We start from the raw sequence: 22,531 nt of genomic DNA, 5'->3' as shown, positions 1-22,531 counted from the left end.
TTATTCAGTTTTTAAAATAGACTGTTACATTGGGGAATCTGTAATCCCAGTCAGTTACTTCTTGCTTTTCCCATCTTTAATGTGCCTTTATAATTTCCTTTACCAGATACAACTGCAGTCGATGTTTGTGTTGAGAACATGACATTTTGAAGCGCTTAACTTCTAAATACAGAAGAAAGTTTCCTTTTGGTGAGACTGCTACCTATTGCCAGAGAATACAGATTCTGTTAACAGACTGAATCACAAGGTATAAATACTAGTGAGGAACAAGAAATTGTTTTGCTTTTACTTTCAATACTTGAGTACAGTTATGATCAAATAAACATATTTGGTGCTGAAGTTAAATGAACAGCATCAGTTAAAGTATCTTTACTCAAGCATTTATTTGGAACTTGCAATTACAGTTATTCCTTTTTGAATGCTTGATCTCTACTTTTACTCAAATACTACAAGGAGGTATTTAACCTACCTCTGTGGAAAACTGATATCTGAAACACGTGTGTGTTTCACTGTGTGGGGGTCAAAGTGTAAAATAAAGGGGCCCAGTGTCCTCCTGTGTGAGAGCATGTAGCTCCCAGCTGACCAAATCAATTTTAAGATCCAACAGATATAAACAGTATTTCACCAAAACAATCAATCACTAACATAATGTCTATGGAGAGATGAAACCTTCAACCTACCATAAATATTCGATTTCGCACATATTTTTAACCATACGACCCATTCATTCCGCGTGTGTGTGTGTGTGTGTGTGTGTGTGTGTGCGTGTGTGTGTGCGTGCGTGCGTGTGTGTGTTTGTGTTTGTGTCTGTGTGTCTGCGTGCGCGCGCTTCCAGGTGTGGTGACGACTACGCGGAAGTGGATTGTCCTCAGCGGAGAGCGGCTGGAGTGAAGTGACTCGAGTCTCCAAGCGAACAACATCATGGCTGACCAGAAGGACGTCCGATACTGCAAAAAATGCTCCTACATTTTCCTCAAATTCATCCTCTTCACCTATGCCATCGTCTGGTGGGTGAGTATGACCGTGTGCGTGTGTCACCGTGTCCGGGCGCCTGTGTGTGTGTCTGTGGAACTCCAGCAGCGACACACGGGGAAACACGTTAAAAGAGGGTAAATAACACGCAGAAACAAACTATTGCAACTTGTGTGTGACTTTTTGTGATGGCGCACGGTTGTGAAGCAACAACGGTTTCACCTGTTGAGTGTTGATAACTGTGTAAGTAACGTAGCCACGCCCTTTGGACGCGCGCGGTTACCTGGACTTGGTGTGCAGTGCATGAATCAGACAGAGAGCCATGGTGGGAGCAACGAAGAGGTTTGACTAAAACAGCGCGTGCGTGTTGCTGTGGTTTGTTTTGTCCTGCTGGTCACGAGCGTGCACGTGAGCTATATGACAGCAGCGACACGTTGGAGACGTAATGCAGTGTTGTGTCCAGTTATAATGTCACGGAGTGTGTTTGTGTGTCAAAGGTCCTGGCATCACAGTCAACACCAAATATGTTGGACAGCTCTAATGTTACCCTGCAACCAACACAAATTAAGTGTAAAACTAATTTTGTAACAAAGCTGAAATCACTTTTTGATTTGAGCTTTCGGTGACACACACCTGTAGCTTGTTTGTGATTTCACTGCACATGACATCTGCAGTCTCTCCAGGCCAAACGTCATCATAATGCAACATTTATGGGAGCAGTTTTCTGTTTTAATATGACATCATCGCAACCATAAAGACACTTTTGAGTTTGGAACTTGACTGGACTGCAAACCACTGGCCTTATTCCACAACATCGGTGCTCCACCTCACCGATGCTCTTATGGCTGAATGGAGGCAAATCCCTGCAGCTATGATCCTAAATTTAGTGGAAAGCTTTAGAGTTTTTTCAAATATAATGCAGTTGGGTTATGTGTAATTTAGTATCTCCCCAATGACTTCCATCTCTCACTTTAGCCGAGGTGTTACTGAGCAAGAGCGTAAACAAACTCACTCACCCTCCAGTTGTGTAAGTCCCTGTCAAGATGACAGAAAGACCAGTTTAGTGCATAAACAATCAATCCATTACATCGACAGAACATTAATCCACATATATTTTGATAATTAGTTCATTGTTTTAGTCATTTATCATTAAAAAAGATCAAGCATTAGCTGGCTCTCATTTCTCAAAACAGTATTTACTCGTGTTGATGTAAATGGAACCCATCATGCATTTTGAGGTAATTCAGATGAAATAAGGAATTAGATGACAGCGCTTTGACATCTGGACATTAATATTATCATGTTGTGAAATGATAGAAATGAATGTGATTGTTTTTGTTGGTGATCAGTGAGCGCACTGAAAGTTAGATCTGTAGGAAATAACTTAAAAACCAGATGTCTGGATTAATGGACATGTGCTCATACTGTTAGAGTAATGCAATATCCATGTATCATCAGTGGCTCCAGCAGCACACAAGAGGCAAACAGAAACCTTTTATTTCTGTAACATACCAGCAGAGGTCAGGGTGAAGTGTTCCCTGGAAAACACTCTTATGTTGAGTTTTCTTTGCTACATTAAATAAATCAAAGGTAAACTAAAAAGACCATTATCTGAGTGTGGGCAGCAAACTTTGTAACAATACCTAATAGGGTATGACATTTCTTTGGAATGCAAACTCCAGGCAGCCTAACAGGCGCTCTTTAGCTGCAAAGGCGTGTTGTCTAATACTCTGCATGTAATAGATTATATATAAATATAATTTGTCTGAATTGTTTGACTTGATTTGTTTGAAAGGCAGAAACTCAAATGAAGGCAAACTGCTAGACTCCAGCGTGCGTCACTCCTTTCTGCAAGTGAAAGAACTTGATACAAGTGAAACAAGACCCCCTGATGGCATAGATTGTACCCCTTGTTAAAAATAAAATCCATTTTTTGCAACATAGCCAAGTCCTGCAGCTGCTCTTGCTCATAGACAACATGACAAACTATAATTGAGCAGATGGCTGATTGACACCACAGTCCCAGTGTTAGGGAAATCACTTATTTGCTTGGTGTTGTCTAAGATGTGTATTCATGGAGCATGTGGGTGGGTGAGACACAGAAAGGCATGAATGGATATTTTGGAGAGTGAATGCTGCCTTGATACGGGAGATAAAACAGTTTGATGGGCGAGATGCACTGTGCTGCTACACTCTGTTGATTAACTCAGGTCAAACAGGCTTTCTTACAGTCAAACTGGAGTATTTCAAACTTTCTATGCCATAATATGATAATGATACAATGTCCAAGGTAATATCCAGCACTCTATTCAGTGTAGAAATCCTCATCGTTAGCTATCATCAATTATTAGTCTTTGTTTTGTGGGATGTTACACCGCCCAAATTAGTACTTTGTTATGTGTCCTACTGTATGACACACTTGGCATCAGTTGCGTTTCAGTTGTATCAAACAATTTGTTTGTGCGTGCGCGTAAGGACTTGTTTGCTCTGACTCAGTGTCTGGGGACAAGATGTGTGTGTGTGTTAGCGGAACAAAATTAAGGAACAATGCGATTTCTTCCCTGTCCCCCTTGGATCCTGGCTGAGCTCATACCAGGGCAATGACTCCAACTCATCCAGCCTTTATCAGCCCACAACCATAAAAGTGCCCAAGTTATCCAGAACTAAAAAGTCTGAAATCTGTCTCAGTTTTTGTTTGCATTCAATTGAGGATAAAGGGGATTCTTTCTGACAGAAATAAGGATTACACTGTGGAAACAGTTTGTTCCTGCTGGGTAAACTTTGGAGTCAAAGAAAAGAGAAGCAGCTTAAGTTGTGACACTTTGATAACTGTGGGATCGTTTCACTTCACTCTGCTGCTTTTGCTGTTTCCCCTAAAAAAAGACTGACTTTGGCCGTTTTGTAACAATGCGGACCAGTTCACACCCTGGGGCCGCCAGTTCAGCGAATTTCAGGCCGCTGAGCACGTGGTAGTTGGCCTGTAAATGTGTGGCTATGTGCTTAGCTGAATGGCACTACAGCAGCAAGTGATGGGAGCATTACGTGCAGCCAGTATGCCGCATCCCACAGAGAAGCAGCTCTGGTCGGTCCGCCGTCTCTCTCAGTACTCGGTGGATCCCTCATATGCTCCATAACGTGAGTCATCAACATGACAAGCCGGCCGATTAGACCTACTGCGGCTGCTGAAGTTCATTTTAAAGTATTGAATGAAAATGTGAAAAAACGGTGTTAGATTGTATTTAAACCTTCAAAAGGCAAAATAGGAAGAATAGGATGAATATTTATATTTGTTTACTCACAAACATTTGAGTTATTTAAAATCAATTGTATATTTTTACTAATTTGCAAGCTGTTTTTGTACATGTCTCAATATATGAAACACTTGCTAGCACCATACATGGAGCTTTGAGTCTGAAGCTAAACAATGTTCTTCTGTCTGCATGGTGACCAGCCCACTGCTTGTGTAACATCTCACTTTTAAATCACTTTGCAAAGCACCTGCCAAATAAATACATGTGCATTTTTAAGTTTTTAACTAACCACTAAAAACTATGATTATGTTCTGCACTCCAGCCCACATATCCAACAGCCTTCACTCATGCACCTGGTATAGAAGATAGATTGACCTTCAGTTTGAACCCAAACTCCTGTTGATGGAAGGCCAGTCCAGTCTCTGTGCTCTGTTCTGTTCCCTGTCAACTTGTTTCAGAGCTCCAGCACTGCTGAGGAAGTTGGTGTGTGGAGTGTAACAGCATACATAACGGAACTCAAAACTGGCCCAATCCCCTGGTGCTGTAAATCACGTGACGTCTTGTGATGAGGAGGCCTCATGAACGCTGACCTGGTTGGCAGAAATTGCGAGTTGCTCTCTTTAGAATGTAAAGGCGATGCTTTAAGAGACCTCCTCTCCTCTTGGCTAAATGAAAGTGTTGTGCGGGTCGGGCAGGGAGACAGATTACTACCATAACAGACAGCAAGCACGGACATGTAAGGAAAAAGGCACCACAGCGAAGTATAAACACTGCTCGCAGGCTGTTACTCTCCACCACGTCCCTGCTTTCCTCTCGCTCTCTCTCTCTCTCTCTCTCTCTCTCCTCGCTCTCATGCTGTCTGTCTTCATTTAGATTGGCTGATCGCTTTAATGGTGAGGAGACAGTCTGCACTTAGTAGCAGTCAATATAAGAGAGAATAATGTTTGATGTGTGTAACATGCTGTGATGCATCCGTCTGCCACAGTGAATGGATTTGCGTGTGTGTATGCAGATTTATTTAAAGGTGAAAGAAAATGTTCCTTATTAAATAACTAATAGTAATTGAGATACAAAAAGAGGACAAAGATGCATTGGTGCAGGGAACAGCAGTGAACCATTTCCTCCTGCAACACACGTCCCTCTGCTGGAAGTAACTACATGGGCTTTAGTCAACAACGTACCCCTACGTCTGCGTTTCCTAGGAGAAATATTTGATTGGTATAGAATCTTTTACAATGGTAAAGATCAACCCGGCAACAGACTGCAGGAGAAAATCACCTCGGTTCAAATCACACTCGTATTTTGAATGCAGTAATCTTTTATAAAAAAGACTCATACAAGACGACCTGCTAATGAAATGTCAGCATCCATATCCAAGGTCACATGAGTAATACCTCTTGCTGCTGTATGGTGATATATTTTGTTGGTAGGCTTGTGTTTTATGTTGTTCACAGGAGTAATGTGAGCATTCTGTCCTTCAATCGATTGACTTGGGGGGGCAGCATGGTCATTATCCATTTTCCCCTGCTTGTCCGCATCCTAATTAGCTGCCGGAGCCACCTCAGCACATACGCAAAGCAGCGGCAGCTCCACTCTGAGCTCCCTCCTGACCTCCTCCTCCTCCGCCTAGAACCCTTTATAAAGCTTTGCCAGATGAACAGAGCAACTCACCTTGAATAAGGAAACTGGGGAGGGGCGCTCGGTTGTAGCCATGTGGTCTGGTTGGGTGCAACCTGACAAGAAAACATAAAGACCCAAGGAAAAGCTATAGGGTCATGATGCCAGTCAGGTGGCGGATGAACTAGTGCTGGGTCAGACCAATGCTTGGCGTCAGAAACTGGTATTCAGGACGTGGAATGTCACCCAAACTAAGCGCTACATAGGCCTGAAATGTGTTGTGACCCCTGTGACCTTTCCTTTGTTGCCACCATCAGGTCAAAGTGACTAATACATCATCAAAACAGTTAAGTGGTAGATGTGAATGTAACATCTCCATGGAGACATTAGCTCTACTCTGTGTTTCCTTGTTTAAACCATATTTTTGGCTGCTTGGATTGAATGAGTTTAGACACATGTTTAACTGACGCACCGATCTCCCCTATTGCTTCCAGGTGGTCGGTGGCATTATCCTGGCCACTGGCATCTACGCTGAGGTAGAGAGACAACGTTACAAGACAATGGAGGGAGTGTTTTTGGCTCCGGCCATCATCCTGATTGTTCTGGGAAGCATCCTGTTCGTAGTTTCATTCATCGGAGTCTTGGGTACACTGAGGGACAACATAACGCTACTGAAAGTGGTGAGTTCTCATCTCATCTGATCTCATATCTTACATGTTTTTGTTGTTGTTCTGGTGTTCCATGTGCACAATGAGCCGCCATTTTAACACATAGCACTGCACTGTCCATCAAATTGGCGACAACTCGCTACTCTTTGTCTTGTTGTTGAAGCTCAGAAGTAATTGGACACACAGCTGCCACTTTGGCCCAAATATCCTTGTTAAATTTTCAATTTCACATCAAGAAAGTGGCTGCTGCATTTGCACACACAATTTCACTGCATACAGTACGTACTTTTATTGTGTACTAAGCAGTATTGTGTTTGTGTGCAATGTTACTCATGTTTAACTTGTGTATGTTGCCTGGCTCCAGTGATTTATGTTTAACAAAAAAAACTGTCCAATGAAGTGGCCTGTGCTTACTTTCTTCAATAAAGAAACAGAAGGAAGGATATCATAAGGTAAAATGAATAATAAGCCACCGTGCAAATGCGTTGTAGCAAACGTCATGTTGTGACCTCGCTCGCTCTACTCCAATCTCACCAAAATGGGGGCAGACATCATTGAGCAGCCAACCACCACTAACCACCTGAGACCTTATTCAAATCACATTCACCAGAGCGTGATAAATAAAAACGTAACAACCGGGGGTAAAAGCAAATATTGCACCTGTGTGAAGAGGACATGATGTGAAAATACGCAAGGAAAATGCATACAGAATTTCCACATGAAAATTCTCTACACTCTCGGACTAGTACAAATATTTAGCAGTGTTTACGCCTAAGGACGAGGGGGAAGTAAACATACTGATATTAACAGAATTAGTGAGACCGGTACACATGTGGAGGACATAAGCTGAGTGGTAGTTCGGGGGTTTCACTTTTTTGACATTGCAGGACAGAACTTTTTATTTACTGTGTGACTATTGAATACAATTTGTAATGACTGAATAACTGAAGCCTCTCCCTGTTGGTCTGTTTGCTCACAGTTCATGTACACGCTGACCGTATGTCTGTTTCTGGAGCTGATCAGTGGAATTGTCGCACTGTACTTCCGCGATAAGGTGAGCTGTCCAAGGTGCTGATCAATTATTGGACATCATACACGCACACACTCCTCACATCTCGGCAGCGAAGGTCTAACAACAACTCTTGTTTCATCTCTTGCTGTGAAGAAACACAAACAACCAAAACTTGAACTAACATGACATGCTTGTCACATTGTTAGTCTGACGATCTTGTAGGTACATTTCTTACTGGATGACATCATACCACCCAAAGACCCCTCCCACCCCAGCAATCACACAACCCCACATTCACACACCCCCATCCTGGCCCACCTGCGATAAAGAAACCATTTGATAATCAAGTTTCCAGCGGTTGCCATTTGTGATAAAACTAATTGGCATGTCCCCTTCATAGTGTATTTGATTTTCTCCAGATTAAGAAAATACATTGTGCGAGAAGAACACAAGACGAGACAGTGTGTAGTTTGCGTATGACTTCCTTCTACCAGTCTGTCTCTAGTTGGAGCCCAAGCTCACCCTCCCAGGCGGCCCTTATTTTAGAGTTAGAATAAAGAGTCTATTTTAAGGCATTAGATGAGAATATCCAAAAAACTAAAGTACAACATATGCAACAACTAAAAAACCAAAAACAATTAAAGAAAATGATATTTCACATCCTCTCTTGGCTTTGTTAGAAAGTGCCATGGCATACGCAGGAATGACACCCGCGTTGCCCCGACTTGGCTTTCATTAAAAAGATCAGAACTGCTGTTATGAGCGAGTGAAACATGGCCACAGGTATAATTTGAGTTCAATAACAGCTTCCATTAATGGATGATTTTACTGGCTGTGCATCAGAGCCATAATTCTTGTCAGGAAAAAGCGCAGCGACCTTATAACCAGAATTAATTTGTGTCGATTTAATTAATCTTTTATTAAAATGCTGTTCCTCTGAAGTGTCTCATTTGTTTCCTGCGTCTAGTCTCTTTCAGCTTCTCTCTCTCTCTCTCTCTCTCTCTCTCTCTCTCTCTCTTTCGCTCTCTCTCTCTCGTTCTTTTTCTTCCTCTTCTCTCTCTATCTTGCCTTCCAGCTCCATCTTCAATATTTTGCTATCATTCTCACTCGGCAGTAAGATCCAACAATGTTCCTCATGCATACTAATAGAGCCTTATCTATTGTTATCATGTAGTCCTGCCTGAGTAAAGACGTCTCACCGCTTCTTCAATAACAACTCCAATCATACAAAAGAAGTTAAGGCAGGAAACACATGACTTCCACATGTTGAATAAATGATTAACGTTTCTTTCTTTCTCTCTCCCTCTCTCTCTCTCTCTCATGGGGAAAATGTCCAAGAATATCACATTTCAGCCTTTTTGTGTCTCTTTAATGCCTTTTAATCATTTCATTTGTATGATTATTATTACATTATAGAAAATGTGGACGATGGGCTTTTAGATACATTTTCCTCTTATCTGTTTGCCAGTATATAATTATATCTTTGAATATATTCATGAGTTTTCGTTGAAACACAATTAAGTGTCATGTCAGTTGTACGATACCATCATCTCATTAATAAGGAGATGTCAATGATATGGCAGTGAAGTTTGCCTGCTTTAATAAGATTTTAGTGTGATTGCCATATAGGCAGAACTTAATATGGATTATTTTCCCTCAGTTTCATTTCTATGAACACCATTTTTAGACTATGACGCTACATGAGCTGAGGTGTGCATAGTTTAATATGATCTAATGTCACATGCCTATGTGTCTCCATGGGGACAACCACAGACTGTAAGAGTTGGAGCCTGTACATTGTATGTGTGGTTTAAAATAATGTGTGGTTTAAAATAAGAGGTTTAAGGATAAAAGTTAATTGTTTTTCTTCAAAACTGGTACATAGACCTTTGAGATTATTTAGAGTTTCTAAGGATCCTTTTCAATGTGGGCTGTGTGTCTAATAAACCAACCAGGTAGTGGAATAAGTAGTAAGAATGGCCTTCGCTAGTTTACATTAGATCCCATTTCCAAATTGCAAATATTTAATCTCAAAAGCAACAAGGCTCTTTCCACCAATCCTCACAATCTCACTTTTTTTTTTCCTCGCCCGCACAGTCCATGGAGTTACTGAACAACCACATCCGACGTGGCATTGAGAACTACTACGATGACTTGGACTTCAGAAACATCATGGATTACGTCCAGAAGAAGGTAAGAGTAGGCCGCTGCTATTACACACAACCTACCCGATGTATATTGACATGAACATTCCACCAGCCTCAGCGCCATGTAATCAATTTTTTGGCATCACGTGGCGCTGGTGGGGATTTGTTGGCTAAAATGTGTAACAGGAATGACTAGAGAAAGGAGAGTTGTTGTCATTGGCCCTCGTCGTCGAAATCTCAATACTCGCAGACCTGTGAAAATTTAAGATTGTGCTTCAGTCATTGGCCCTCTGTCCACTGCCCACAAGTTGTACGAAATAAAGACAACACCGGTTGTAACGCCTTTTAGTGCGGTCAGGGAAAACCCAGCACGGAACTTCTCAGAAACCTTCGACTTATAAGTGTGTGAAATCCATGCTGATTGCTTCACTACTTCTGAGTGAGCTATTCCACCGTCATATACAAGGCCAGACATCCTGACAGAGAGCAGTGCTGTGGCTAGATAAACACTGATTGATTCAGACGAGCGTAGTCGTGCTCCAAATCATCACAGAAGAGTTGACTGTACACCTGTGCCCATCAAACTACTGCACACAGACCTGCGCTTTAAGCTCATTGTTTTGACCGCAATTATGATTCCATCCTCATGCATGCATACATGCATATTTAAACTGCTCCATGGAAATGATTTAAACCTATTATTCTAGGTTTGTTGGCTTACTTGATCTGGGTGATGTTTTGTTCGATGACTTAACTGTACTGAATAGAAAAGGTGATGTCATTCAGCAAAGGGCTATTTTTATGATCTAATGACGGAGTATTAAATGGAAAAGGACTCTTTATTAATGGCAATTTGACTTCTCCACTTACGAGCTCCTACAGTGCAGCAGTAAGATTGAACAATAGAGCAGGTGAAGGTGCCCAGTGTTGAATTTGTGCCTTAAGGCTTGAATTATACTTTCGGTGGGCGTGTTTGCATAAAGCTGTGAACGCCGCTTGGAAGACGAGTTCCACGCCTGCGCAGTAGATTGTTCCGTGCAGAAGTTACATCATACGTCATGGTAACCAAGGAAAGTAACTGGCAATTAGGCCTGTATCAGGAGTATTGATGATGATTTCCTTGGAAAGAAATAACAATGGCGTCCTACATGCAAGAGGAAGAAGATCTGCTTTGTCTGCTGTACTTGACGCGTGTAGAAAAAAGTAAAAAAAGTTGTGTGTTCGGCCACTCGATCAATATTTCTGTATGTTCGCCGCCAAATTTCATTTCCCAGCCCGTAGCATCGGCGAGCGAATGCAACACCAGAGAACAAACCAATCTCCTATCAACGTGGCGGAATTGCGCTATTTAGCCGGAGAGGTCTCAGAACATTTAAAGAAAAGTGTATTTTGCGTGTTTGCATTTCTTGAACTTTCATTTAGTCTTTTCGCTTGTGATTTGTGTTGTGAAATTCGCTAATAACCATATGCATGCAGATTTTGGTGCCTTGTTGTAGCGGAGTGTCAAAGAAATGGCCGCGCAGAGCCGTAATGTACGCCCCGCGAAGCATTACTGGCCCTCACGCCACGCGGACGTGGAAAGTAACGGCTTTACTGTCCAAAGAGTTATATTCTTTGAACGATACGCCGTTGAACATTTTTGTACCTAACAACTTTATTGAAACTAAATTGTTCCATTAGTGAGTGTATGCTTTTTCTAAAATGTAAAGCGCAGACACTAGAAAAATGATCCTAACACACTGGTGGGTCTTCACACCATGGCTGCTTGGGCCCTAATGAATGAGTGTGTTATGGTAAATGTGTCTGCTGATTGTAGACGTACATGTTTCAGACAGTGAGAAACACCACTGCTGGAGCCACGCCACAAATCCCTGGATTAAAGGAATGTGAAATCATGTCCTGTGTTAACCACCTGGTGCAGTATGACCTTTCCACGCACTGCACCTCTTTTCTAATGGAAATGTAACATTTAGTCCACCCGTCATCACCGCTTGCGTCTTCACAGCTGGTAGAGGCACTGAGGGTCCATGTGCCCGCGCAAATGTGTCGCATCAGAGTGACAATGATGATATTGACTTTCTGGAATGTGCTTTTACTACGCCAGGCTCGGGCAAACTGTGCAACTTCACACGCCACTGCCACACAAACACCTCTCACCTCACCTTTTCAGATGGTTCTTATCACGATTTCTATGGCGGTCGCAGCATTCTGTATTTTCACAGCCACTGGAGCAGCATTTTGTGGTTAATATCACAAAGCGTCACTGCACTGGAATCGATGAAGACTTTATAGCTTGGACCCCGGTGTGATTGACCCACCGCTGGGCCCTTATTTGATACATTGTGGTACTTTGTATTATTATTCCATTTAGATATTCATAGAGCTGGTGTTCAACTAAATATAAATAGTTCATAAAGGAATACATTTTATTGCATTCTTAGGATATCAAGGTAAAACGTAATTACTGAAGGTCATCTTTCACTTTTTTGTGACATTCGTGTCTGATGTTGATCTACAGATGCATTAGAACCCTAAATGATGGGCTCTTGTTCCCCTTAAAGGTCATGCAAGGGTCATCCATTGTCACCGTTGAAGTGAACCTTGCTGGGTTCATCATTCATGTCAGGCATCTTGATTAGTTCAATCGTAACATGGGAGGCAGTAGCCTAGTGGGTAGAGCTTCCACTTGGGAACCGAAGGCTGGCCGGTTCGAGCCCCTGCCGAGGTGCCCCTGAGCAAGGCACCGAACCCTCAATTGCTCCCCCCTCTGCGAAGGGTGGTATGTAAATGTAATGTAAGTCGCTTTGGATAAAAGCGTCTGCCAAAATGACCGTAATGTAATGTAATGTAATGTAATGTAACACAGATTTTGAAGAAAAAGGTTCCCCACCCCTGCCGTAGAGGAATAATGGCGAAAGGACTTTGATTTCACACACAGCAATAACATCTGATCAGAAAATGTTAAAGCCAATGAAATCTATAGAGCTTAATTGAATTCCAGTATGAGACCAATGGGACTTAGACAAAGTCAAACAGTGGGAAGGATCAATCAATCCACTTGTCTGTTATAGACAAGCCTCATCTGATTGATTAGTTTGGCCTATAGAGAGTTTCAGTCTATCACACACCCACACACGGGTTGTCTGGTCAGGATGTATTACTGTGCATTTGTTCTGGGGATGTGCTTGTTTCTAAATTACTAAAGAAGATTCTTATCTGTGAATTACATTACAGTCATTTAGCAGACGCTTTTTATCCAAAGCGACTACCAATTATTGCAGGGCAGCCATTGTTCGGCGCCCTAGCAGAATTGTAATAGTCATGTGGGGCGGCAGTAGCTCAGTCCGCTAAGTGGACGGCTGGGAACGGTTCGAGTCCCCCATGTGGACCAAGAAAGCAGACTGGTAGCTGGTGAGTTGACAGTTTGCCTCCAGACACTGCCTAGGTGCATGTGAGCAAGGCACCGAAAGCCCAACTGCTCCATGCTCCACTGCACCCCTCTGTAATGTGTGTGTGATATGAGGGGGTGCAAGATAAATTTCAATTGCATGCGATTTGCTGTGAGTTGCATGCAAAATGACGATTAATAAAGTATCTTAAATCTTAATCTTAAATCTTGATAAAGTACCTTAAAAAATGTACTTTCTGCAGACAAAAAGTTTGTGCCGACAGTAGATGGATCTTCACTGGGCCCCAGCCAGCTCTTTGTAGCCAGCAGCAATTTGTAGATGCTTGTGAACATGCAGGTTGTGGTTGTACCTCTTAGAAAAGCCTTTTGAAGTTCCTCTATTGCTAAATGTTTAATTTTTTGTGGCTCTGGAGGCAAAATCATTTCCTGCACTTGGCTAAATGTGTAACAGCCTGTTCTTTCCGGGCGCTTATAAATAGAACCACGACATTGGAGGTACTTAAAGGATAAGTTTGTCTTTTTTTTATTTTAATATAGGCCCATTGCGTAGTTTGTGCCCAATCCAAACTGTTCCAAGCACAACGTTGCCGGCTGAAGAGGTTCTGAAGCTCCCAGTCAAAATGAAAGGCAAAGTGAGAGCAATTTGCTTGAAAACGCACCGGCCAGCGTGAAAACAACTTATCCCTTTACAGCCTACACAGTTTCCATCTTCATCTGATCAAATGATGTTGGTGACATTAGCTGTTGAAAATGATGGAAAAGCCTTTCGTCTGACTTATTTGGCCGTCTTTGCTGTGGAGTGGCAGATGATAGTTAATGGCTCCCACTTTCTCCCCAGAAAATACAGCCCAACAGTGGGATGGTAGTATAATTAAATGCTTTTAGCCTTTGGCAATCCATAATGCTGTCAGTGCCCTCATGTATATTATCTCAAATGTGCTGTAGGTTTGACAGTAAAACCACCAAGGTCAGACGTGTTGGACTTTTAGTTTTTAGTTTAATTTGGATTCAAACAGCACAACCAATGAACAAGGCAACAGCTGTGGCTCAACATACATTAGGCCATGACATATCAAACATTTAAAACATGTGAAATGTATGACTAATTAAAGTGCTAAAGAATTATAAGTACCGAATAACATTTCATACTGTAAATGTGCTCTACAACAGAGCCAAGTGAAAGTCTATAGAGAGACATGGGCACTCTTCCTTATGCCCCTCCTCCCTCCTCCTTTGAGGGTTTTTCCCGTGCTATGGCCAAAGCCCGTCATTCGCCACACATTCATGCAGAATCGTGAAAGGCACTGAAACTGATGGTGCAGCCATGGTTTCATTATCCCCTCGCACAGCGTGATACGGAGTCAACTTTAAAGATTTCTGGGTTGGCACAGGTTGCATGAGGCAAAAGGTTTGCATTAGTCTCAGGCAGCCTTGCAGTCAGTAAACAATCTTTAATCAGTTAGGTATCTGCCCACCCAAGCAATCCCTCCATCTGTCTGTAAGGACTTCAAACTCACCGTGACTGACAGTGACACTGACAGTCTGCTGATAATGGACATCCAAAAAAAGACACCCTTCATCTAAGAGCAGAGTAGCGAATAGAGGCAGCGGAGAAGAACATGGAAACTAAAGCCAGAAGCTGAAAAGAGGCAGACGCCGGACTCTTAACAGAAACATTTGAACCAGGCAGAGATACAAAAAAAAGTCTCCACCAAGATTAACTGGCTTGAGGCAAGGACTAAGAATAGGAAATAGGTCCTACGTGGCAGATTTTGGTGCAAACACATAAGTGGTGTAATTAAAAACCCCTATGCACTGCCTTTAGAATTAGCCGGTTGTCAATAACTGTAATTAGGACCAGCAAACAACTGATTTATGCCCAAATGTCTTCGCCTCCAGCAAGGAAAAACCCACAGAAATTATGGGGGAAAAAATGATTACATAAGATTTGATTGTGGGCCCTCTTTACACACATTCTGGGTGACATTGTACAACATGGCTATACAGGGTTTGCTCACAATATGTAAGTAACAAAGCTTAAAAGAAATCTGTGACAGTAACACTCATTCATTCCCAAGTGGTGTAAATATAAATGAATGACGCGCGTAAAAAAATAACATAGCTGAGAAGAATCACACATCTAGACTTCAGGGCTTTGTCAGTAAGAAATGAAATGAAGGCTGCCTTTTAGGTGAGAAGTCTTAGTGAACAGTGGTGCTTTTCTCCGTGAATGTAGAGAGATGAGAGCAGGAAGGAGAGTGAGTCTGCAGGGAAATAAGTCACTCCGAGCTGCCATTCAGAGTAGCCTTTTGTCACGGCGAGCGTATGTCCTGTCAGTCGGGGAAGCTTCTCCGCTGGCTGTTGATGGCCTGTAGAAGCACTCCAACCAGCTGGAAATTCACTTCAGCTATGCACATCCAGAGACGGAAGAAGTGAAAGAATCCTTTCTTAAAAGCTGCTTCACCCAACTCCATTTCCTCATCACATTGCCCACATGCCCTGTTTGACAGCCGGTTGATGAGTTTCTATGTCGGAGTAGGATGAATCTCTCATCACGATACATCACTGCACTAGCTGGGAACACTAATGACATCATAATTGCCCTGCCATCCTTTGACCCGTGCCAGGGTCTTGACCCCGTGTACTTGCAGACTCTCTGTGGATCAGTGTTCATGATGTGTGCGAGTGGCTTCCTGGAATACTGTTATCTCAGCATACTGATCACACTGGCAAATAGCAGCCTCATGTTTATTCATTTATTCATTTTTCCATATATCTTTCTCTCCTAGCGTCGTCTGAACCTTTTGTCCTTTTTGTTCTCTCTCACTCTCTCCTTTACATTTACTCACAATAAAGTCCTCTGTGTGTGTGAGCTACAATTGCAGCTGCCAGGGTCTTCAAGCAGTTGCTGTATTGTCTCCCCGCCAATGCAGCTGTGCAGGCACTATTTATCCCTGGAAAAATAGAAGTGAATTACTAATCACTGAATGGAGAAATGAAAGTTTAATTTAGCAAGAAAGTTGGATTAACTTTTGGATTTCTGGATTAGTTATTCATCTAATGTGTTCTGATCCAGAGTTCCTGGGTTCCTGAACTACTGACCCACAAGCGTCTGTTGATTTATTATTGAGTATGTTTCATGTTTCAATCATTTTACAATTCATTTTGTATTGATGAGTTATAAAAGCAGCAGTGACCTTCGCCAAATGTTTCCTGCAGCTGCTGATCAGAAGTCTAGACCAGGAAAGCAGGACGTTTGACCTGACATGACCCTTTTAAAACTTTTCTATCACTCTTAATATCCCGTTAGTGGTGTATTGTTTTGACCGCCTCCAGGACTCGGATGTCAACAGAAGCTGAACATTCACAGGCGTGAATTTTCAGACTGCTGCATTGGAGTGTATGAGATTGCACCGTTGTAAATGTTCTCCTCCTGTATGTTGACTTTGACAGAGGAAACACACAATGCAATACAGGAAACACACAACAAACTGTGCGGTAATATTGATAAACGGTGGTCCAGCTCGTCCTTGAACACATTTTCTGCTGTGCTGGAATAATTTCACCAACTCTTTTTTTATCTCCTGTTTGTCTCTTCATCTGTCCTCTCTCACATTAGTTCGAATGTTGTGGAGCTCAGGCGTTTCAGGACTGGGAGGTCAACATGTACCACAAGTGCCTTAGTCACAGTGCCTTATCCTGTGGGGTCCCCCATTCCTGCTGCATTGTTCTCGACGTGAGTATAAGATATTCTGTCCTGATTGTACAGTGATGTGTATGTACTGGCTGCTTTGGGAGGTGGGACAGGAAGGTGAGCGCCTCACCTTGACCCCCGGGCTCTAATCCTTTGGCAGCCCTGATGTTTCCGTGTCGGGGTGGGGGGGGGGGGGGGGATCCCTGCATCTGCGCGGATTTCCCCGGGTTTCCCTCTAAATCGAAACATGTTAGCTTAATGCTCCTGCCATTGCCCTCAACCAAGGCTCTAGGCTGTAGACCAGGAGTCCCTGAGCAATGCACTGCCCTTTACATTTCATCATTGAGAGACGGACTCATAATCCAGGTTTCCTTTTGCACACCAAAATTGTAGCTTATCGTATGAGTTTCATGTGTTTAAAACGCAGGAATCATATGACTTTCTTGAGTATAGTTGTTAAGATGCTACTTTACTCACTGCAACACTATTTCAGATTTGTTCCTTTGCGTTCTCTCCCCCTTCCTCCGTCAACCGATCTGAAAGTCCTCAAAAACAATCTCCACTGGTACTTGACATCGAAAAGTAGATTTTGCATTGGTGGTACTGGTAAGAAACATCCATAGGTTATAAAAAATACACTTTGCAAGTCAATACATTTATAGCTATAATAATGTGGATGGATGCACTTCCTCTTCCTGATGACTGTGATTAAGCCTACCTGCCTCACTGAGGTCATTTCCTCCCACACACAGCTCTCGTGTTCCTGTTATTTTAGACGCCTCCACCCCTCAGACTCCACACACAACCAGAGAACACACACAATCTTGCAAACTGATTGAAATTCCTTTCACTGTCCCATTTTCCATTTTTCACAGTATTAAATTATACTTCCCTTCACTCAATTACCAGGCTGCCACTGTTCATTAGTCATTATCAGTTATTCTTAACTTAGCATTGCATGAGATCACTTTATTGTTAACTTAAGTGGTTCAGCTAATTTGCTCTTGACCTCAGTCATAATATCCATTTATCTTCCTCATTAATGCAGGTTGTGTTTTTGCCGCAATGGCACTCTTAAGCCATTAGTGCTCATCTTTATGTTTACATTCAATCAAAGCTCAACAGATGACATTTTGCATAATCGATGTATGAAGAGAGTCGGCCTCCTGGAAATGACCATGCCACCGGCGTCCTCTGACTGAAGCGTTTACATGCCTGGATAAATGGATTTACAGTCGTATAATCAAATAATGAGCATCCTTCTGTCGCGTACACATGATGTTTATTGTTTGCATGTAACCTGCATTTAAACACGGTGACTGAAGCCTTAATTGCAACTTTATTTTCTACTTTTTGTATAGAGAGTTCAAACATATTTCTTTGGCTTGCAAAAACTAAACATCACAGCAAAAAGGAACCATAGACAACAACACTAAAGTAATGGCTGCCAGGGGAGAGAGTGTGTGATGGATGAGGCTCAGGCCAGGGGAGCATCGGTCTCCCTGACGAGCCCACTGACCCACACCTGCAGCACTGTGGAAACCTGCAAACACACACAACAAGCTGACAGGATTCTGCAGATGGGATGTGCGGAAACTATGTGTTGCATAGTTTTGCTCTGCCGATGTTCTTTCTGCTTCATTGTCTTTATTATGGTTTCAGTTGTAAGCTACATTTTATTCTAAGCTCCAGTGAGCGTGCAGCTGTTTCCCTCCTGGGATGAATAAAGCCCTGAGCAGTCCATAGACTTGTTGCTCGTTTACTCGTTGATTCCCCTCTCGCGGATGTAAGACATGGACAGAAACAAGGTGAATGAACCGTTTGAGGACTTGATTACTCCTCCACTGGTTGCTTTCACTCGTCTGGAAAAACAGCACAAAGACATCGCAGGCATCCACGCGTCTCACACACACACAGGCGCACAGGCACACAGGCACACATAGAATTGTACAGATTGTTTTTTTAATTTAATGTTTAAGTTTTCTTTGGGAGTGATATCCTGTTTTGCTCTTTGTACAACTTACATGGCTAAATATAATATGTGAAGGTGAATCCTGATAATGGATTCTCTTCACAAGCTTCTGGCTCCATTCGCCTTATTAAGCTGTGTTCCTTATCGTCTTTCTCTCTCGCTCTCCCTCCCTCCAGCCTAAAGCAGTGGTCAACACTCACTGTGGGTCCAATGTTCTCAATAAAGAGGTAAGTTACTGTATCACGTCTTCTGAAGTGTGTTGAAATATTCTGTCACCCTCTGGCAGCCACAGTCTGTCCGTCCTGCTATTTCAAAGGCAATAACAAAAAGTGTCTGTGTCTGTGTGTGTGAGAGCTTTTCCTCTTTTTAACCCGTTCTTCCCGTTCTGTGTGTTGCCAAGCTTTAATCCCATTTATGTGAGGTGGATAAAACATGATCGCATCGTTGCTACATTGCATGATGGATCACTGCTGTGTGTGAACACATGCCACCTAATACGTTGACCTCTTCATTAATGGTCATAAATGCAAACTGAATACTTGCTGATTCATGTCTGACAGCGTTTGTCTTTGGTGGATGTGATCTACGTCCGAGGCTGCACTGATGCATTCTTCCTCTGGCTGTCGGACAACTTTAGCATTATGGCTGCAGTCCTGTTAGCCATCCTGCTGCCTCAGGTACACACTCACACTGCACACGCTCACCCCACAAAACAAATGGAACCTCCAGTTGAAAATAAACTACAGAACCTCATAAGAAAAAAAAACATATTCAATGGAAAAATCTATCTAAAATGTATTTCATTGCAGTTTGAGATATTGTATATCTTGTTTTCATCCATGCTTCTCCCAGTGTTCTTTCCTGTTTTTAGTTTGACTGTGAATGTGATGTGAGCACATGGGAATGAAACATTAATGCATATTCAGCAGCCTTTGTGATGCTTAAATGACAAAATGTGACAAAATGTGATGAGCATCACTTCAGCCACATCTCACAGCCAAACCGGCACCGGCAGTGATAAAACATGCAGCGTAAAGTTGTACAATGAACACAATGCACTCCAGGCAATTTAGAGTTACGGTTGCATCAAAGCATTCAGCCGTTGTTTGTGGAAAAAATCACTTCAATCTATTCTCTTTTGTATGTTCTATATGTACATACAGCTGGGTTTAAATGGAAAACAGCAAAGGGTTACAAATAAGGTTTTTGTGATTCTCTGATTTGGGAGTTTTACAGTAATAAAGAGAATAGGAAAGAAAAGACATTTCCTCACTAGGTTATCCTTGTCGACATCACAACCACATTTTCCATTAAGTGCCACATGCACACTCACACACACGGGTAACATGCCCGTGTATATGCAAGGTTGCACACACAATGGAATGTGCTGTGAGTTTAGGAAAGAAGCTCCAGCTGTTTGTCCAGTTAGATCTGATCTAATCACAGGATGAAGATGTCCTTCCTTCCTCAGATATTAACCCCCCCCCCCCCCCTCTCTCTTTGTAGTTGTTTGGCGAGGTGGTCAGCTGGTTGTACATCTCTCGTGTTGAAGATTCCATCCGGGAGTACGGTGACTACAGAGACGGACTTCTGAACTCCAACACAAAGGAAAGAGAAGTAAAGAAGCAGGGCCGTGTGGCCAAATGGTGTCAGTGCTTGCCAGATATTGACTGACAAGTGGACTCTCTGCTCAACCCGCCAAAATTCTGTTTGATACGAGGGGTTTTGGTCAAAGCAGAACTGATTTGATTTGAACGTTTTTGGACTTTTCTTTCAATAAGAAAACAAGATGGAGCATTTGTCAACATTGTTGCCTTCTTCTCTAAACTCAGACACCAGTCGTTAACTTCTGATTTCAAGGTAATGTAAAAAAGTGTGAAAGTGAAATCTGTGGACTGTTTTGGGGACTTGATGGGTATTTGTTCTCTCTGGTTCTTTTCTGTGTTTAAGTTGCGTTGTGCCTCAGTCCGTCTCAGGGATCGGTCAAAGAATTCAAGCTTCATTTCTTGTTAACTCCTTTCAGTCTAAACACAAATCAAACCATACTTTCTGTGTAGCGACCACTTGTTTCACTCTTTCTGAGGCTCCTTGGATTCATATTCTGCTGCACCACTGGAGGATCCCATCTAACCTCTGGGTCTGATCATTAAACTACCACAGCTGCCAAAATGTGTTTTCCCACATGTGCTCAAATGCCAAATAAGAGACTCTTTCCTCCCCAGATGGTGACAGATGTATTCTTGCACCATTTGCATATATCAAAATGCCAGGATTGGACTTAACATTATTTTGAAATCTGATTTGAATGCCTCTCCCTTAGATTATTGCTGTAACCATTCATTTCAGTCATTTACTTGAATTTGAAGAGGGAAGCGGGTCGAGCAGTTTAGCTTTGGACACACTGCTTATCGGCGGTAACTTGATAGAAACAGTATCTTTAATGTTGCTTTTCTGGCGTTGCTATTATCAAAATGGCATCTCAGGGTTGAATGTTGCTCAGGATAGACATTTTGTACAAGCTGAGGTGCTGATCAAGATCAATTAAAAGTTCCATTCTAAGAAACATTTGATTTTAAAGTGTGTGGTTGAAAATATAGTAACAGTTTATAAGTATGTGCTTTCAGTCAGTTTGTTTGCACTCAATAATACAGAATCATTAGAATTCTGCTGTTTATCTAACTTGCTCTGAGTTAACACACTCCATTATGTGTACATGACATCTAAAGATATGAGTGTACTGCCTGCCTGTACTGCCTTGGGACGTTTGTGTTCATGCTTTGAAGTCTGGCATCATCAATTTCTTTTCTTTTCCTTTTTTTTGTGTTCAAATCTCTCCTATGACTGCATTCAGTGTTTGTAATGGTTTGTTTAATAGAATGTTTCTCACAGACAACTCGAGTTTATTGCCATCTTTATTACAAAGACCAAACTGGATTTACAGAGAATTACAAAGTAGCCTCGTCCGTAAAGGAGGACCAAACAGGAAGTTCGACAGAATGTTTGATTTTGAACCTAGGTGCTGAGGTTTTACCTGATGTATTGGATTTGAAAATGGACATTGCATGCCAAGAATGTGTGGACATGGCTCCTAATTATTGAGTTCAGTTGTTTTTAGCCACATCCATTGCTAACAGATGCCAAATGGACTCTTATGTTAACAGTTTTGGAATCAGGTGTACAATAAGCTCATATGTGTGATAGCCAGGTGTCCACATACTTTTGTCCAAATATATTCCACTGTACCCGGTGGAGATATTGGCTTGTGGGTTCTGAGGATATAACCACTTGGTTGAGGATTTGTTTTTTGTTTTTAATGTTCCCCACTGTTTGGGTTTCTGTCTCTGTGGCTCTGAGAAGGATGGAATGCATGTGAAAGTTGAGACTTCTTTTATTTCTCCTTCAATCCATCCCAATATTGATTCTGCTCAGTCTGGTTCGTTTGTCTGCCTCAGTCAATCAGATCAGCTGATGCGATGATTTCAAGAAACAGGATGTTGTTCGTGTTTAGCAGTAGATTGTGATTGTGAAGTATTTGTCATTGTAAAGTTCTTATTTTGAGCATAAAATATATTGATGCCACCTGCTGCCTTTGTTTATGCCACAATTTCTGTTCTGCTTCTTTGTGTTTCTGTATTTTCTTATCTCGGAATGAGAATCAGAATAGCTTTTATTGCCAATTAAGTTTACACTTTTTCTGGTTATTGGTGCGATATAAAACTCAAGACATAAGACAAGACAACAACTATGCAAAGAAATTGAAGTAAAGTAGAAAAACACACGAAATTAAAT

The 22,531-nt window shown here is 42.0% G+C and overlaps 1 protein-coding gene across 1 annotated transcript; it reads left to right on the top strand.

Moving 5' to 3' along the window:
* The first annotated feature begins 846 nt into the window (after nucleotides 1-846).
* Nucleotides 847-22,321, top strand: tspan15 (tetraspanin 15). The gene is made up of 8 exons (XM_076156262.1): nucleotides 847-1,011; nucleotides 6,335-6,520; nucleotides 7,488-7,562; nucleotides 9,618-9,713; nucleotides 16,696-16,812; nucleotides 18,919-18,969; nucleotides 19,303-19,419; nucleotides 20,249-22,321. The coding sequence occupies exons 1-8, from the start codon at nucleotides 922-924 to the stop codon at nucleotides 20,414-20,416; spliced, it is 900 nt and encodes a 299-aa protein (XP_076012377.1). The 5' UTR covers nucleotides 847-921; the 3' UTR covers nucleotides 20,417-22,321.
* The last annotated feature ends 210 nt before the right edge of the window (nucleotides 22,322-22,531 follow it).

This window comes from Genypterus blacodes, unplaced genomic scaffold (assembly GCF_046128005.1).
Source record: "Genypterus blacodes isolate CSIRO-AG114 ecotype Tasmania unplaced genomic scaffold, CSIRO-AGI_Gbla_v1 ptg000067l_1, whole genome shotgun sequence".
In the NCBI taxonomy this organism is placed as follows: Eukaryota; Metazoa; Chordata; class Actinopteri; order Ophidiiformes; family Ophidiidae; genus Genypterus; species Genypterus blacodes.
The sequence above is the reverse complement of the archived record's forward strand: the minus strand, read 5'-3'. Positions and strand labels throughout refer to the sequence as shown.

What these genes read in the sequence shown, in the direction of transcription:
- tspan15 (XM_076156262.1), top strand. Translation starts at nt 922, where the DNA reads ATGGCTGACCAGAAGGACGTCCGATACTGCAAAAAATGCTCCTACATT. An exon ending in CCTATGCCATCGTCTGGTGG is followed by an intron (nt 1,012 to 6,334) that starts GTGAGTATGACC and finishes TATTGCTTCCAG; the next exon opens with GTGGTCGGTGGCATTATCCT. An exon ending in CCAATGTTCTCAATAAAGAG is followed by an intron (nt 18,970 to 19,302) that starts GTAAGTTACTGT and finishes CATGTCTGACAG; the next exon opens with CGTTTGTCTTTGGTGGATGT.